The sequence below is a fragment of the Myxocyprinus asiaticus genome, chromosome 15 (assembly GCF_019703515.2).
Source record: "Myxocyprinus asiaticus isolate MX2 ecotype Aquarium Trade chromosome 15, UBuf_Myxa_2, whole genome shotgun sequence".
NCBI classification, from domain to species: Eukaryota; Metazoa; Chordata; class Actinopteri; order Cypriniformes; family Catostomidae; genus Myxocyprinus; species Myxocyprinus asiaticus.
Window position 1 is genome coordinate 5985269 of NC_059358.1, and position 19354 is coordinate 6004622.

Genomic DNA, 19354 nt, shown 5'->3' on the forward strand with positions numbered 1-19354 from the left:
TGCTGCCTTTATGTCCTTTTTGGACCTTTTGAGTTCTGGTCACCATTCACTTGCATTGTGAGGACCAACAGAGCTGAGATATTCTTCTAAAAATCTTAATTTATGTTCTGCAGAAGATCGAAAGTCACATCTGGGATGTCATTAGGGTGAGTAAATGATGAAAGAATTTTCCTTTTTGGGTGAACTATCCCTTTAGCACTCCAACGACAGATTGAAAATCACAGAACTACATAACCAATAAAATAACTAGATGGAGCTGTATATTTGATATAAAAGAGAAATAAGCTCTTTATAATGGAATCTAATAGCAAGAATTGCATAACAAATGTAAAATGAAACATTTACCGGGTCCAAAAGGTTGCAAGTACCAGGTGCGGCCCACTCTGCCTGGCTGTATGGTGGTGGGCAGGGTGGGGTTGATGGCCCGGCTGGTCTTGACATCAGATTTCTTGTCTCCTGCTGTGGGGATCTCCAGCACAGGGATTGGTGTACACTGTTCCAACTGCCTCTCTACCGTCAGTACCTCAGTGTAGCCTTCCTCACACATACATAAACCATCCTGCAGGGGGCAGCAAAGCCACACAAATAAACTCAGGCTCTCTGCTTCCACAGGTCTCCATTCACACTACAATCATTGCACTTCACTGGTGATGGGAGAGTACATATTTTTAAGTACCGGGACATTCAAGTCCTCCTACTACATTCCAACTTATGAATTCAGAAATCATAATTATGACGCATATTCACCGAAGTTGATGAAGTGTTGGGCAATGTCATATTTCTTTCTCTGTTTTTCACTCCACCAAAAACAGGAAGCTTTTTTATGCAACAAATTTAGTAGCAAAGGATGTGAATTAGGTTTGTAACCGATGCTTTATCAATGTAATTTATTATTACAGTGCTGCCGCTTTGTCGCACAGCCTGTTGCCTCAATAAACGGCAAAATATGTCATATTTTCTGGCAAGCTTTATCAGTATTCTTAATCAAAATGAATACAACATAAATTGTACAACATTCATGATTAAAACTGAATTAAGATCAATACCGATTAACTTCCTCCATGATCCTCTAATTTACATGCACTCAATTGGAAAGTCAAGGCTCCATTGGAAAGTGAGTTTCCCACTGGTAATTATGGCATTGTGCTGACGTTTATGTGCGCTCGGCTAATAAATATAATCATTCAGACATGACTTCAAGGCAGTGTTACTACTACATCATAAGACAAACAATCTTTCAGTCTGACTTTAACTACTGTATGTATCATGCTGCTGTTCCTTATAAAGTTGTTGACACTTGCAATCAGACTGACACTCTCAATCTGTTTTATTTACTCGCTAAAGCCAATTTTTACTTATTTGGTGCTTGGCGAGTGTTTATTTTTGACCCTGTATCAATAAAGCAACAATTCAGGGTTGGGTGGAACAAATGCGATAATTTAAGACTGAATCTTTGAACACATATATTGGTCAACAACTAATGTATCCTCTTATATGTCTATGGAGATTACGGCTCTGCCCTTAATATAGATCTGCGTCACCCATAAATTAAATTAAAGTACATCCTATAACCTGGTGGGGTCAGACTTCCTGTTACAAGCTTCATTATGATAATTGCCGTTAAAGCGAGAGTTACAGATACCTGTGCTCTCAGAATTACAGTAATCCCACAATCCTCTTGTGTCTTACCTCCGAGCAGAACGACTGTGGCTTGTCACAAGGTGGATCACACGAGGGGTCTGACCCTGGCGGCAGGGCTGGAGGGCATCCGTCTGCAAGAAAAAAGCACAAGCTTTTGAGAATAATTCCAAAATGTTGTTTGCATTAGCATAATTAGCACTGAAAATGTAGTTATTCTATTGCTATATTTATGTGCTATTTTTTTATACACTCAGTGACCACATTTATTAGGTACACCTCTACACCTAAATATTTGTGCGACTATCTAATCAGCCATGTGGCAGCAGTGCAATGCATATAATCATTCAGGTATGGGTCAGGAGCTTCAGTTAATGTTCACATCATCCATCAGATTGGGGAAAAATATGATCTCAGTGATTTGGACCGTGGCATGATTGTTGATGCCAGACGGACTGGATTGAATATTTCTGTAACTGCTGATCTCCTGGGATTTTCATGCACAACAGTCTCTAGGGTTTATTCAGAATGGTGCCAAAAAACAAAAACAAAAAAAAAACATTAAGTGAGTGGCACTTCTGCAGATGGAAATGCCTTGTTGCATCTCAGAATGCACAACATGTTGAAACTTGAAACAGATAGGCTACAACAGTAGAAGACCATGTCGGGTTCCACTTCTGTCAGCCAAGAACCGAAAACTGGGGCTGCAGTGGGACTACCATCTGTGTACATCAGCAGAAAGTGAGATTCATCAGACCAGGTTATGTATTTCCAGTCTTTAACTGTCCAGTTTTGGTTAGCCTGTGCCTACTGCAGCCTCAGCTTTCTGTTCTTGGCTGACAGAAGTGGAACCCGACATGGTCTTCTGCTGTTGTAGCCCATCCGCCTCAAGGGTCGACATGTTGTGCATTCTGAGATGCTATTCTGCTCACTACAATTGTACAGAGGGTTTATCTGAGTTAATGCAGCCTTTCTGTCAGCTCAAACCAGTCTGGCCATCTGTTGACCTCTCTCATAAACAAGTGCTTCTGTCCGCAGAACTGCCACTCACTGGATGTTTTTTGTTTTTGGCACCATTCTCTATATACTCCAGAGACTGTTGTGCGTGAAAATCCCAGGAGATCAGCAGTTACAGAAATACTCAAACCAGCCCGTCTGACACCAACAATCAGGCCACAGTTGAAATCACTGAGATAACATATTTTCCCCATTCTGATGGTTGATGTGAACATTAACTGAAGCTCCTGACTCATATTTGCATGATTTTATGCATTGCACTGCTGCCACACGATTGGCTGATTAGATAATTGCATGAATATGTAGGTGTACAGGTCTACCTAATAAAGTGGTCACTGAGTGAATATCCTATTTTTTTAACAATGGTTTTACAAACAGTCTGCAATGCTAAACATTTCAAACAGTAGTATGCTACATCATCATCACATGACCTCACTACCTTGCATGTGAGTGGTGCCTAGTTATCATCTCTGAAATAGAAACGGTTGTTTTCCATTTTTAATTCAGTCTTACATTTCAGCAGTCCAACCAAATAATGAGTCTAAATAGAGTATGGCTGATTTTACTTCCCATTCATTCTTTATAAAAATGAAATGGAAGGTCAAGTCGAGCACATTGCATTGTTGTATTCAGAATTTCATGCAGTGTGCTTAGTTGTATACTGCATATTTTAGCAAGTGTAGTACTGTAGGTCATCAAGTAATTGTATACCTACTATATAGTGCAGGAATAGTAAGAGTAGCACATTAGTATGCTATTCCGAATCTAACCTCTGGATGTTCGTTTGTTCGTAAATGTACAACTAGGATTTTCATAATGTGACTTATGGAGACAGATGTCAGGTAGTGCGATTCAACACCTGTTACGTTTATTCCATCAGAACGTTCACACCAGATCAGCTGAGGACCGCCCATCCACCTGTACTCATAACACTCTCCATCTACAAGGAGAATGAACAGAGTAAATTAATATACTGACAGTGGTTATTTTTTAGTCAAACCATTATTCACAAGTCCTTTTTTGGTCTTTTACTGCCCCCAAGTTATGTAATGCTCTGCCTCTTGTCATTAGAAATGCTCCCACATTGAACTGTTTCCAGAAATGATTAAAACCTCATCTTTTTAATGACCCTTTTATAGATAAGAACTCCCCCTTACATACTCAACCAGGAATCTATTTATTTATTTGTTTGCTTATTTGTCTCATGCTTGTAATGGCTCTTTTACTATATTTATTCTGTTATTCAGGGTTTATTGCTTGGGACCCTCCTCTTCTCCATAAACATGACATCACTGGGATCTGTCATTCAGGCACATAGTTCTTCTTATGATTGTTATGCTGATGACACACATCTCAATTCAAGTCTGACGATCGTATGGTAGCTGCACGATCTCAGCCTGCCTGTTAGGCATGTCGTGCTGGATGAAGAAACACCGCCTTCAACTCAATCTAGCAAAACGGAACATTGTTCCAGCGAGCCCAGCAGTTCATTATAACTTTACCATTAAACTAGACTTGTCAACAATTACACCATCCAGGACAGCCAGAAATCTTGGGGTTGTGTTTGATGATCAGTTGAACTTAACTTACGGGCCACATAAGAAAGACAGCCGGATCATGCAGATTTGCTCTGTACAACATTAGGAAGATCAGACCCTTCCAATCTGAGCATGCTACACAACTCCTTGTCCAAACTCTTGACATATCTAGACTGGACTATTGCAATGCTCTTATAGGAGTCCTTTCTGCATGTACAGTCAAACCTCTGAAATTGATCCAGAACAGGGCAGCATGTTTGGTTTTTAACGAGCCAAAGAAAGCGCATATCACAGTTCTCTTCATCAAACTGCACTGGCTGCCAGTGGTTGCTTGTGTCAAGTTCAAGGCATTGATGCTCGCTTGTCATGACTCTATGAACTGTCTACGAACACACTCCTCCTTTGACCTCTGCGCACCCACTACGCGCACACAGACTTTTTCCTCGCCTCCTGCCACTGCTGCTGCTGCTGGGATTCTAATACTTCACCAGCAAAGTTTATGTTGACATTTGTTGTTAATTAATCCTTTGAACTGTTCTTCTGCAATTAGGTGTCTGTCTCACTCTCACTCTGTCAGAATAATCTAGTCAAACATGGATCTAGCAGAGAAATCTACACTTTGCTCCGCCCTCTCGCAGCAAGGAGCTCTGCTAGGGCGTCAACAAGACCAAATCTCCACTTCTAATCGGGCATTGGAGATGATGGCATTGCAGCTCGATGAACTCACCACGGTGGTCCAACAACTCCGCCCTTCTCCCGATCCCGGTCCCTCTCCTGAAACACCCCGATTGGCCTCGACAGTTCACCATGCCTCTTGGTGCCCAGAGGCTTGCATCCTCCTTCCAGTTCCATTCTCAGGTGAGATGGGTCCCAATAGCGCCTTTCTGTCTCAATTTTCACTGTTCTTTACCCTACAGTCCTCTACGTTTGTCTCTGACACAATGAAAGTCACGTGTGTTATTGCGCTCCTCTCCAGAAGGGCTAGTGAATGGGGAACTGCCATGTGGGACAACAGACATCTGTGCTGCACCACATATGAAGCTTTCTCCACTGAACTCCACCGAATGTTTAATTGCGCAGCTCTAGGGGGTTGGGGAGAGTCTTGTCCAGACTGTCCCGAGGAGATCAGCGAGTCGCTGACTATGTGATTGAGTTCCACATCCTGGCTGCTTCCTGTGAGTGGAACGACCATGCCATGTGGGACCTGTTCTTGCGTGGGCTTTCCGACAATGTCCAGGATGAGATTTATACTTTGGATCTCCCCACCCGTTTTGATGACTTGGTGGACCTGGCTATCCAAGTCGATAAATGCCTGGCTCTACGCCGTAATCACCGTCGACGCCGCTCTTCACCCTCTCGAGCCGCTGACCATTCCCTTCAACCCACTACTGACCAGGTCACCTGAAACTCACCCCAACACTGAGCCCATGCAAGTTGGGAGAACCCTGATGTGACGTAAGGAGAAGCAGCGATGCCTAGTTAACGGACTTTGCTTTTCTTGTGCCCGGCCAGGCCATTTCTCTTCTGTCTGCCCGTTAAAAGACACCGCTCATCAGTAGGAAGGGGGTTACTGGCGAATGCAACACCCTTGAAAAAAGCCCCCGGACTTCGTACTCTTCTCCTGTTTTGGCTACAGTATGGCTCTGCCAGTCACACGGGCTTGGCTCTGATGGATACAGGAGCCGAAGGAAACTTCACTGACATCGATTTGGCCTCCAAATGGTGGCTTCCCAGGGTCCAGTTGGATGAGCCTATCACTGCCCACACCCTCAGTGGCACGCCCCTGTCAGTCATCACCTAGTCTACAAAGCCAGTCACCCTCATCTCTGGTAATCACTCAGAACAACTGTCCTTTTATCTGATCTGATCCCCATCGACCCCGTTAGTTTTGGGGCATCCATGGTTGGTAAGGCACAACCCACACATAGATTAGACAACCAACACTGTTCTTGCTTGGAGCTCTTATTGTTCGTCACACTGTCTTAATTCTGCTGTCTCCCCTGTCCAGTCTTGTGTTTCGTTGCAGGATGAACCAGCGGATTTGTCCGGAGTACCGTTGACGTACCATGACCTGAGGGCAGTGTTCAGCTGGCCCTGCGCCGCTTCCCTCCCTCCTCATCGCCCATATGACTGTGCCATTGAACTGCTTCCTGGCACCTCTCCTCCTCGGGGACAGCTGTATTTGCTCTCGGCTCCTGAGAGGGAGGCCATGAACAGATATATCAATGATTCTCTGGCAGCCGGTCTCATCTGCCCGTCACCCACAGGGGCAGGGTTCTTCTTCATGGAGAAGAAGGATGGCTCACTTAGACCCTGCATAGATTATCAGGGCTGAATGACATCATGGTGAAGAATCGTTATCCTTTGCCGTTGATGTCCTCAGCCTTCGAACTCTTGCAAGGGGCATCCGTCTTTAGAAGTTGGACCTAAACAATGCTTATCACCTGGTCCGAATCAGGAAGGGGGATGAGTGGAAGATGGCCTTTAACCCCCATAGGGGGCACTTCGAATATTTGGTAATGCCTTTTGGATTGGTCAACGCCCTGCCATCTTCCAGGGGCTCATAAATGACGTGCTTAGAGACATGGTTGACTTTTTGTGTTTGTTTATCTTGATGATATTCTGATCTTTTCCCAGAATATCCAGGACCATGTATAGCACATCAGGCAGGTGCATCAGCAACTGCTAGAGAATCGGCTGCATGTCAAGGTGGAGCTTTTCATGCACAGTCGGTTCTGTTACTGGGGTTCATCATTTCATCCGAGGGAATGCGTATGGACCCTGCTAAAGTCAAAGCCGTCTCCGATTGGCCAACCCCAGATTCTCGCAAGGCACTGAAGCGGTTTCTGGGATTCACTATTTTTTATCGAAGGTTCATTAGAAATGACAGCCAACTCGCCACACCTTTGATGGATCTAATCTCCACCCGCATTGACTTTTGCTGGTCCCCGTGGGCTGAATCCATGCTTTCCAAGCTAAAGGAGTGGTTCTCTACCGCACCCAACCCTGCTAGTCAGTTCGTGGTGGAGGTAGATGCGTCCGAGGTTGGTGTTGGAGCAGTCCTTTTGCAGCGCACTCCCTCGGATGGAAAGATGCATCCGTGTGCGTTCTTTTCACACTGCTTAACACCGGCTGAATGGAACTACAGCGTCGGTAACCGAGAATTGCTGGCTGTCCGTTTGGCCTTGGGTGAGTGGCATCATTGGTTAGAGGGTTTGTAGATACCTTTTGTGGTCTGGACTGACCATAAGAACCTAGAGTACATCCGTAGCGCAAAACACCTCAACTCTAGACAGGCTTGCTGGGTATTATTTTTTACTCGGTTTAATTTCACCCTTTTGTATCGCCCGGGCTCTAAGAATGTCAAGCCCAACTCCCTGTCCAGATGTTTCGAGATTGAGACCTCCACCATCCCACCGGATACCATCCTACCTGCCTCTCGAGTGGTGAGCATGGTATATTGGGAGGTGGAGTCTAAAGTCCGTGTGGCATTTCAAAACACCACGCCCTCCACCACATGCCCAGTGGGCAGGTTGTTGTTCCATGGTCAGTTCGGATGCATGTCCTACATTGGGGTTACTCGTCCAACGTCGCTTGCCACCCAGGGGCTACCCGCACACAGACACTCATTAGACAGCGTTTCTGATGGCCATCACTTGCGCGGGACGTATGCCAGTTCGTTGCCGCTTGCACCATTTGCGCGACAAATAAGACCTCATGGAACCCCTCGGCCAGGCTCCTCCAACCTCTGTCTGTCCCTTTGAGACCCTGGTCACACATAGCCATGGATTTTGTAACTGGCCTCCCCCCTTTCCATGGCAACACAGTCGTTTTGACTGTAGTGGACTGATTCTCGAAGACGGCTCATTTAATTCCCCTCCCCAAGTACCCTCAGCGAGGGAGACAGCGGAAGCAGTCATAAACCACGTCTTCCAAATACATGGCCTTCCGGTCGATGTGGTTTATAACAGAGGCCCCCAGTTTGTGTCACGCCCTAGTGTCTGTCGACAGCTGGGGGCTACAGTGAGTTTGTCCTCTGGGTTCCACCCCCAGACAAATGGGCAAGTGGAGTGGACTTATCAGGATCTGGAAAAGCCCCTGCACTCTATGGCCTCTCGTAACCCATCTTCTTGGAGCGATAATTTAGTCTGGGTCGAGTATGCTTACAACTCCTTGTCATCGTCTACAGAGTTATCGTCTTTCCAGTGTAGCCTCGGCTACCAGCTCCCTCTGATCCCCACTAAAGAGCCCGATGTTCAGGTCCAGTCCGTACACACCTTTTTGCAGAGGTGCTGACGCACCTGGAAAGCCGCCAGAGAAGCTCTCATACAGACTGGTACATTTTTATTTGTTTATTATGCTATGAGATTTATTTTATTTCATTCTACTCAGTGTTGTGCTAATTTTTGGTGTTATATGCATTTGCTTGAATTGTTGTTGATTCTTTCAGCAGTTCTTTTCACAATAATTGTTTACTTCTGGTCACTCTCCAGTGCGTGTTCATGAGGGGACCCAGTTCACGCAGCCTCTCGTATGATGTAAGTATGCTGGCATGTTCAAATGACAGCAAAAGCAATGAAGCTTGTGAACAGCATTCTGTTGTAAATAAATCAAGCTGCACTTCCAGTTGTTTCAGGTCAGTTCTCGGGTGAAATGCCAACGCAAGAAGCTGTGTGATCTGGGTCCCCTCCCCTCATGAACGCGCATTGGAGAGCAACCGGAAGTAAACAATTATAGCGAAAAGGACTTAAATATTGTTTCTCACCCAAAGCGACTGTTTCATTTTAAAAGGCATTAATTCAACAAAGATGGATTACAATGGATTACTTTTACTACGACTGTCTGTGCTTTTTGGAGATTTAAAGTGCTGATCACCATCCACTTGCATTGTTTGGACCTACAGAGCTGAGATATTCTTCTAAAAATCTTTGTTTGTGTTCTGCAGAAGAAAGAACGTCATTCACATCTGGGATGGCATGATGGTGAGTAAATGATGAGAGAATTTTCATTTTGTGTGAATTTTGAGTCTCACGTGTGAGAATTCAGTTTTACTGCGGCAGTACTGCCTGCGGTAAAGAAGATCATTTTGGTTGACTACCTTCTGCGTGTATATTTGTGTATACGTAAATGTGTAAATATTTGAAGCACTCTGAATATGACAAGAGCACATTAAAAAATTACATTTATTATTATTACTACTACTACTACTACTAGAACTACATGTAACTGCCAGTGTTGGTAAAAAGCCACTTAAAAGCTGCTCAAAATTTTAAGTAGTTAAACTACAGTCAAGCTACCCTTTTAAAAAAAGGTGTTAGCTACACTACAGGTTACAAGGAAAAAGCTTAAGCTATATGCTTTTAAAGCAATATCTAACTAATAAAATTTGATAAAACTTTAAAACTTTGGACTCTGTGAGTCTTTTTTTTTTAACCGGTTCATTGAAGTTAATCGTCCGAATTAAGTGATTTACTAAAATGATTCAAACTTCCCAATGCAACATATGGGTGAGGACAGTTTAGGAGAGCGTGTTTGCTTATATTTTGTAAAAACTGTGTGTACAATACTTTTTGACAAAAACCAGCAACAATGTAACGATTTGTCACCACTACACCGCTACTTGTTGGGAAAAGTAGCTCATTACTAGAAAAGCAACTTTTATTTTCTACTGGAAATATATAGTAAAGTTAATATCATCACTACTAGTTAGTTACTCCCCAACAACGTTAATGATCTATATGCTAAATCAGATGATGTGAAAGATATTCATTCTGAAAATCATCCATACTTAATACATTCAAACAATTGGTTGTTGTGTCTATATGCAAATGAGAGAGTAGAAGAGCGTTTCTCACTTGTGCAGGGCCGGGACTGCCACTCCTGATCGGGGCACTGAGCGATGTTCTCTGGTTCCTGGGCGAAGACAGCACGCGAGCGAACCTGCACAGGACTGAAGTCCAAACGCTGGCCCTTCACACACACACTCTGACATGAGCTCCAATCAGACCACTCCATCAGATAACAGTCACCTGAGCGGAGGAACAGAAGAGGCGTTCATGAGACAGCTGCCCACTTATCAACTCACAACACCTTAATAATTGCAGGGGATATTAAAGTATTCCATACCCAGACTTTTGACTGACCGCTGGTCCAAGCTAGACACAGTGCAATGGCGGAACAAAATGCAGATGCGTTTTTAAAAGTTTTAGTTCTTTTATTATGAAACATGTTCCTGTGCGAAACGCAGAACAAACAGCAAGACGCAGTGCAAATGTTACTTTTTATGGAAAGTAATTTGCTCGGGGCCGTTAAAAAAAAGCTAGACCCCACGCAACAAATGGAACAGAATGCAAGTGTCTCGAGATGCATTTTGGAAATATCTTTTAAATTGACACCACAATTTAATAAATGTGGCACTCATGTGTGAAATGGTGGCGCAAGGGTCACTTTTCATGGAAATTAATGTGTTAGGTGTTGTTCAAACCAAACATGTTATGTTAAAAAAAAAGCTGGAAAAGAAAGCAGGTGTCTCGAGAAACGTTTTTAAAAGTTCTCTTAAATTATCATGGCAATTGAAAGATGTAGCACCTATGCGCGAGATGCTGAAAAAACTGCGAGACGCAATGCAACCTCACTTTTAATGGAAAGTAATATGTTCTTACTTTAAAAAAAGTTAGACGTTGCTTAACAAATGGAAGCGGACACTGGGGTCTTGAGATGACACACATCTTAAAAGTGCCACAGATCTGTGCGAGATGCTGAAAAACTGAGAGGCGACAAGGAAGACTCAGCTTAAGGAATGAAACACAAGGTGTCTCGAGACACGTTTTTTAAAGGCAGAAGACCTTTTAACTTGAAACGTATCTTAGAAATGCATCAGTCCTGTAGAAACACTGAACAAACAGCACGGCAAACAGTGAAAGACGTCCGTTTAGCACGTTTATTTAGAAAAACTATTTAAAAAGTGCAAATGCACGAAAAGCGCTCAGTGTGAACGGCTTTAAGTTAATTTTGTATTACTTTTTTTCAATGTCAGCTGGCTAAAGCTCTCTCTGTTCCAGATCAGAAGCACTATTTTACACTTCCATGTATTTTTCAAAATAGCATTTTCATATTTTTGTTTGTTGTGGACAAGAATTTTTCTAGGTGACATTGTTTACATGCAATGAATATCCTTGAAAAGCAATATAGTATCCCAAAAGTAATCTGATTACATAACACATTACCAGGGCAGGGTAAGGTGCAGGTCTCCTCCAGAACAATGTTTTTATCACCATCAACAGCCAGTTCCAGTCCAGCGCAGAGTTCCTCCTCTACAATGCTGCTCCGCCCATTGCTGGAGCCATCAGATACGAAGCAGGACAGGTTGCGGAAACGTAGGCCCACCCCGCACACCACCTCCTACAACACACACACACACACAGATTTGAGATTTGTGCTGCTAAGCAGTCATAAACACTTCCTAAATCCAAAGATCAAAAGGAGGATTGAGACGGTGTGAGATCAGAGAGAATAAGAGAACAGAAGATGAAGACAAAGGAGAAACTGAAAAACAAGGCGTTGGAAAAGCAAGTTAACGGGGAGTTAGTGTTTAGCTTCAAGTATTGAACTGCTCAATACAATTCAATAAACATTCAAACATTTGAATCTAATGAGCCACCTCAAAAAACAAATTCTGAAGAAAACCTCGGACATTTCTTTTTTTCTATATGGCTTCAGAAGACTTGCTATATAGTGCATGAGTCATATAGACTACTTTTACAATACTTTCATTGAGCTTTGTGATGAGGAGGAGGGCATGTCTGGGCCGAGAGGATTCACAACCGGCGCTGAGTTGCCCAATCAGCGGGAGAGAGATAAAAGTAGGAGCCGGGGATGCCAGAGAGAGAGAGACGCACGCAGTATTGTTTTGTGCGTGCGTTTCTGTTATGTTTCAGTTCAGTGTTTTATGTTGAATTAAAGTCTTTTTGATTGTTAATCCGGTTGCTGCTTCCTCCTTTCCCGATGAACGAGAGGCTTGTCTGCCACACTGGTGCCGAAACCCAGGACCGGAGGAAGATGTGCTGTCAGAGAGCCCTCGCCACTGACAGAGGATCGTGGCGCCGAGGAGAGGAGTGGTTCAATGGTACTGGAGAGGTCTGCCAGGAGTCGGAGGATCGGCTGCCGTCTGCCAGCAAGCAGAGGAGCCGTTGCCATCTGCCGCCAGGGGACGGAGGAGCTGTTGCCATCCGCCAGGGGATGGAGGACCCGCTGCCGTCCGCTGGGAGGCAGAGGAACCGCTGCCATCCGCCAGGGGATGGAGGAGCCGCTGCCAGCCGCTGAATCAGGAGGCAGAATCCAGTGCCATCGGCTGGCATCGCGGAGGATCGCCGGACAGCTTATTGAGGAATGAATGGCAGCGTGGTCGGGAACCAGCGTTTTTTTCTCTCTCTCTCCCTCTCTCTCTCTCCCACTTTCTTTCTCTCTCCCCTACCCTCCCCTCGTCCTACCCAGGTACCCAGAGGTGGGGAAGACCAGTCGGCGACGGAATGGCCAAAGGGGCAACTCCTCCCCTCCAGGAAGTGAGTAAATCAGAATGCAGGTTTCCCCGGAATAAATCAGGCGATGGGGGTATGTGACAAGGAGGAGGGTGTGGCCGGGCCGAGAGGATTCACGCCTGGCGCTGAGTTGCCCAATCAGTGGGAGAGAGATAAAAGGAGGAGCCTGGGATGCCAGAAAGAGAGAGAGAGAGAGAGACGCAAGCAGCAGTGTTTTGTCTGTGCTTGTGTTGTTTTAGTTCAGTGTTTTATGTTGAATTAAAGTCTTTTTGATTGTTAATCTGGTTCCTGCTTCCTCCTTTCCTGATGAATGAGAGGCTTGTCTGCCACAAGCTTTTTTTTTTTTTATACATTTTGCGGCTTGATAGCTTCAAAGTGAACTCCTTTTACTTTCATTATGTAAAAAAATAAATCTAATTTTGTGTTCTACTTAAGACAGAAAGTCATACAGATTTGGAATGACATGAAACAATGGCAGAATTTAAATTTTTGTATGCAAAAGAGCTGCCTGGACATTTTGTAAAATATCTCTTTTTGTGTTCCATGTAAGACAGAAAGTCATAAAGGTTTGGACTGACATGAGTAAATGAATGAATGTTCATTTGTAGATGAACTCTTCCTTTATCACCACAGAAAATAAGAAAATCCAATAAAAACAGAGGAAATGAGAGAGAGAGAGAGACCTCCACGCGGCACTCTGACCAGGGACCGTTCTGCCATTTGTAACAGGGTCGCACAGGGCACGGCTTCCACTGCTCCATCTGGAACGGACATGGCCTCCCGTCTCCCTGAGTCGCCTGTACCACCGTCCGTCTCCGCCACATCTTCCCTAGAGAATAATGACACATGATACAGAGAAAAATGCATTTGAGACAGAGTTCCAGTACGAACAAGGTAATTTAAGAGACATCACTATAAATCAGACTAATAATAAATTGTTATAAATTGCTGATGCTATTCTTTAATCAATAATTCACAGTGCGATTATCTGGCTGTAAATATTAAATCTTAAACGCTCTGCTTTATGCAACAAACATTTCCTATTCAAACAATATCTTCTCCTAAAACCAGTGTGTGTGTATATCAGAATTGTCCCCAAAAGTTAGCTTTATCTGACAAAACCTCCTTTTGGGGTCGTCCTCATAGGTAAAAGGTCTCAAAAAGAGCATTTCTAACAAATGAAATATTTCAGAGCTGAAATAGTTGGGTGTTTCTTCAACCTCAGGCACTTTTAGCACTGTGGACTGCTAGAAAGTAAAGTCTCGTTAAAATACTTTTCACAGTCTCAATATATTTCTTAAATTTGTCTACTAACAATGACTGACAGAGTATGTTCATGCATCAAAGGAGATTTATGTCATTTTATTTTAGTCTGAAAGTCATGAAAACTTCCAACACAGTGTCATTTCCAGCACATCTCAAATTCTGTATTGTGTGTTATAGAATTCTGTTCTGGAAATGACACTGATGGAAATAACATTTTTAAAGATTTTTTCAAATAAATTGACCAACTCCTTTATCTTACTGAGGCTAATTTCATAGCTAACATAGTATCCTAAATACACACTATTATTTAATTTTTTTCACACTTTTTGCATAATTTGGCAAAATTACAGTGTAGAGCCGAGGAGGGCGGGACCGGGCTGGAATGAGACACACCCAGTCCCCAATCAGCCTGATGGGGCGCACGAGGGATAAAGGTGGCCGGGGACGACAGTTCGAGAGACAGAATGACAGACAGCTGTACTGTGTGGTTTTTTAAGTTGTTTATTAAATTATTATTTAAGTTGTTAAGCCGGTTCTCGCCTCCTCCTTTCCACTGAACCCGCATTACATTGGTGCCGAAACCCGGGAAGGAGGAGGGATTCCCGTCACAGAGTCCTCGACACTGCCGTCCACCCAGGGGAGTGCCGCTGCCGTCCGACGGGGGACGGAGTAGCCCGACCACCCAGACGCGGGGAACGGCCGCTGTCCGCGAGGCGAGTGGGGACGGGACTCCCCGACCGCCTGGAGCGAGGGAGCCGCTGCCGGGGGCGGAGGAGTGCCCTGCCGTCCCCCGGGAATGCGGAGGGGTCGGGAGAAAACCGCCGTCCGTGGGAGGAGGAGGGAAGCGACTCCCCGACCGCCTGGAGTGGTAAGGCCGCTGCCAGGGGCGGAGGAGTGTCCCCACGGGACGCCGGGAACGCGGAGGGGCGTTCTGTCCGCTGGGGGTCGGAGGTCTGACTCCGGTCCGCCCGGGGAGGAGCGGCTGCAGTCCGCCTGAGAGGGTGGAGTAGTGATCGAGGACCACGCGACGGCGCATCAGAGAACCAGTGAGTTTCTCTTTCTCTCTCTCCTCTCTCTCTCTCTCTCTCTCTCTCTCTCTCTCTCTCTCTCTCTGTCGCTCCGTGTTGGCCTTTCTCTCGCCATTTTGTTTTGTTTTGTTTTGTTTTTCCCCTCCTGTCTCCTCCCAGGTTGAGGAAGGCATGGATGACCCGCCGGCAGTCAGGGCGTAAGGCACGCCCCCCCCTCCCGGAGAGGAAGGGTGGGGGATGTACGTCATGCCGGGGGCTCCCCGGCCTGAGGCAACGCCAGGAGGAGTGTAGAGCCGAGGAGGGCGGGACCGGGCTGGAATGAGACACACCCGGTTCCCAATCAGCCTGATGGGGCGCTCGAGGGATAAAGGCGGCCGGGGACGACAGTTCGAGAGAGAGAATGACAGACAGCTGTACTGTGTGGTTTTTTTTAAAGTTGTTTATTAAATTAAGTTATCAAGCCGGTTCTCGCCTCCTCCTTTCCACTGAACCCGCGTTACATACAGCTTGATTGGAAATGACGCCCAATAACAAATATTCTGCACACAAGTCATATTTACCTTGAATTTTCTTTAAATATCACTTGTCTCATATTTCATCTCAAGCATGCTCTTCACTGACACTTTTGTACACTTGGTGAACAAGTACACTAACTTTATTAAAAAAAAAATGTACTGGGGCAAAATTGTCTGGTGTGGTGGAAATGATGTCACAACTGTGGGACAGAAGTCATTTTTGAAATAAATTATTAAAATAATTTCCCCACAATAAATATTGAACTGGTTGTTTAGATTAGCATAGTTTAAAAAATGTCATAATTAGTATTTTCATAATTTAATATTAAAACGTCTGAGTCTAGGTCAAGACTAAAACAGTCAAATCTATGTGTAAAAGACATTTAAAATGTACCGCAAATAAATTAAGGCATTTTTAATGTGACCTTTAACTATTATTATTTATTTTTTTATAAAAATCAACCCCTGGGACATGAAATTGCCTGAAGTTTAAGAAACACCCAGTTGTTTCTCTTTAGAACACATGGACAAGAAAAATATATATTCACTATAGAGATGTGAATCACCATTGAGAATAATGGTAATTCCAATAATACTCAAAATGAAAACATCTGGACAGACAGTAATGAAAATTAGAGGGGAAATGTGCGTTATTGCCATGAAAATAATGGCCAAAAATCTCAAAATAGGCTCCATTTCTTTATATTTTCGTGGAATTTACCCATATTGAGCTCTATATGTATTTGTAGGTTTGTCTTTGTGCATGACGTGCATCTAGCATTGCATCTACAGTTAATCTTATACAGCATAAGTGATATCTTAAGAGAATAAAAGCGTGATGAAATATTATTAGTAGTAGTTACGACTTGTAGGTACGACTTGAGTCTGTTGTCATTTTGTTTATAGCATTTTCCTCTCCTGAGCACTCCAATATAATTACAGCTCTCTCCAACTACACACACGTTTACTCTATTTATTTTATTTATTTATTTTTTTGCCTTTTATTTATAGAAATGTGGAGTGTAGATTACTGTACCACATCTCCGTTTGGTTTTAAAGTAGTACAGACTAACCCAAACACTAACCTTCCCCCTAAAAAAACCTTTTGCATTTATTAGAATTAAAAACAACAATTACCTTATGAATCATTTTTACAGGTTTCCAACAGTTATGGAAAAATCAGGACATTTTCAAACTATCTTATATACAGTATATTGTAATACTATGCTTGTGTTTACATTTAAATCTGTATAAAGGCAGTGCAGTTTCTAGCTCAAGCTACGACTGTGTTAGATAACCTGCTAGCTCATCGCACATGTGTTTAGCATAAAACTGCACACAATACACCATCTCACTCTCTCTCTCCATGTTCCTCTCTTCTACCTTATCTTGGAAGTGCTTGGCAGGCAGACTGTCAGTGTCTGTCTAGAGCTGGTTCGTTATTCCTTGAGCAGTACTGTTTCAGTTCATCTCATATTTCAGAGTTCTCCTTTGCTATATATTTTCACATACTGTACACTGTATATAAATATATCTTGGCACATACATTATTTAGAGCAATAATGACACCTTGAACCAAATACTGCACATGCCTGACCATAAATAAACACACATAAAGGACTTAATCACCCAAAAATGAAAATCCTGTCATCATTAACTCAATCTCATAATATTCGAACTTGCATGAAATGCAAAAGAGAAGTTAGGCAGAACATCCAAGCTGCTCTTTTCCATTCAATGAAAGTGGATGGTGATTTACACTGCCAAGCTCCAAACATGGACAAAAAAGTACCATAAATGTAGTGCATATGACTTTAGGCCTATATTCCAAGTATTCTGAAGTCATACAATAGTTTTGTGTCAAGAACAGACAGAAATTTAAGTCGCTGTTCGCTGAAAACGTTCCCCTCTGCCAGAGCTATCAAATCTAATTTGCGGTTGTGTCTACTCATACTTTTCACACCGCATTTGGTCATGTGACACACAAGATCCATTTGGCTTCAATGACATTAAATCTAGCTAATCACGCCTAATGGGGACATTTTTTTAATTGAACACACACACTAATGAGATTTATACGCTTTGGCAGAATAGAGTGAAATATAGTGTATGATTTGTATGGACTATTTTTATCATTGTTTTATTGTGATTTTGTCCTTTTTGGAGCTTGGCGGTATAAATTCATATCCACTTTTGCTGTATGGAAGAGAGCAGCTCGGACATTCTGCCTAAAATGTTGTTTTCATTTTTGAAAGACATGAGGGTGAGTATATGATGACAACATTTTGGGATGAACATTTCCTTAGAACAGTGAGGAATCAAATATGCTTTAGTCCAGTATTTGGCATTACCTTCGAGGCCACAGGTCTGGGAGCAATCAGACCAAGCCGACCAATCAGAGAGCTGGCAGTTGATTGGACACTCCACCATACAGGAAGCGTTCATCAGCCACTTCTTCTCTAAGCCCAGCTGTGAGAGAAAACAAGACACTCTTTAATCCTGTTTCTTTAGCATTCATGAGAAATGCTCATCTCTCATTTCAACCCCGACAAAAGGGCTTTAAAGAAAAAGTTCACCCAAAAATGAAAATTTTCTCATCATATACTCACACCCATGCCACTCCAGATGTGTATGACTTTCTTTCTTCAGCAGAACACAAATGACATTTTTTAGAAGAATATCTCAGCTCTGTAGGTCCATACAATGCAAGTGAAAGGTGACCAAAACTTTGAAGCTCCAAAAAGCACATAAAGGCAGAATAAAAGCAATCCATAGGACTTCAGTGATGTAATCAATGTGTTCTGAAGCGATCCAAGCAGTTTACTATACCTCTTGCCATTACAGTTTCTAGGCACGATCATGATGCCAAGCTTGACAACACTTTCTAGTGCTTGACGTATGTACAGAGCGCTAGATGGCACTATAGGAAGTGTAATCGAGCTTGAAATCATGATTGCCAAGAAGACTGCTGATGTCATGATTTATAGTGAAAAGGAGATACATTTTGGTCTTTTCTCATCCAAAATCAACTGGATCACTTCAGAAGACGTGGATTAAACCACTGGAGTTGTATGGATTACTTGAACACTGGCTTCATGTGCTTTTTGAAGCTTCAGAGTTTTGGTCACCATTCACTTACATTGTGAGGACCTACAGAGCTGAGATATTCCAAAAATCTATTTTTGTGTTCTGCAGAAGAAAGAAGAACACATATGGGATGTAAATGATGAGAGATTTTTTTTGTGAACTATTCCTTTAACCTATCAGATTAGATCATCTGAAATATTTTTTCTGTTTAATAACACTGTGCAACAGACAGGTCTCTGTTGTTTTTCATTGAGGTATCCCCTTGTTTCTCCTAAAAAGTGAGAGATGTGAGATTACTGGGGTCTTTATCTCAGCAAAAAGAAAAAAAAAAAAAAAAAAAAAACACATCTGAGAAGCAAGAGACTCCACTTGCTTTCAATTTAATCTCATTGCTGTCTAGGAGAAAAGCTGAGAAATTGCAATTGCCTTTATTGCAGTTTTTCTTTCCCAAGGGCAGGCATTCTGCGCTTGAGATGTTTGTTACCCGTGTGCAAAGTAGGACTGGTTAAAGGCTGGGTTACAAGGTTAATATACCATGGAGCTGATTTTTCTCCCACAGGGTCCAATTAAAGTGACCAGAGCTGTCTGACTTTTGCCATTTCTGACTCACATTGAGGGAGTAGTTCACCCAAAAATGTAAATTCTCTCATCATTTACTCACCCTCATGCCATCCCAGACTTTTTTTCTTCTGCTGAACACAAAGAAAAACGTTTTTAAAAGAATATTT

General features: G+C 43.1%; 1 protein-coding gene across 1 annotated transcript in view; it reads right to left on the minus strand.

Moving 5' to 3' along the window:
* Window positions 1-19354, minus strand: part of LOC127453247 (thrombospondin type-1 domain-containing protein 7A-like) — a 173482-nt gene that overhangs the window by 5838 nt on the left and 148290 nt on the right. Inside the window, exons 20-26 of the mRNA XM_051719495.1 lie at window positions 17891-18008; window positions 13414-13559; window positions 11420-11594; window positions 10049-10222; window positions 3515-3595; window positions 1690-1772; window positions 346-559 (exon numbers count right to left, since the gene is read on the minus strand). Of these exons, the coding sequence (XP_051575455.1) occupies window positions 346-559; window positions 1690-1772; window positions 3515-3595; window positions 10049-10222; window positions 11420-11594; window positions 13414-13559; window positions 17891-18008 (991 nt within the window). The remainder of the gene's footprint in view (window positions 1-345; window positions 560-1689; window positions 1773-3514; window positions 3596-10048; window positions 10223-11419; window positions 11595-13413; window positions 13560-17890; window positions 18009-19354) is intronic.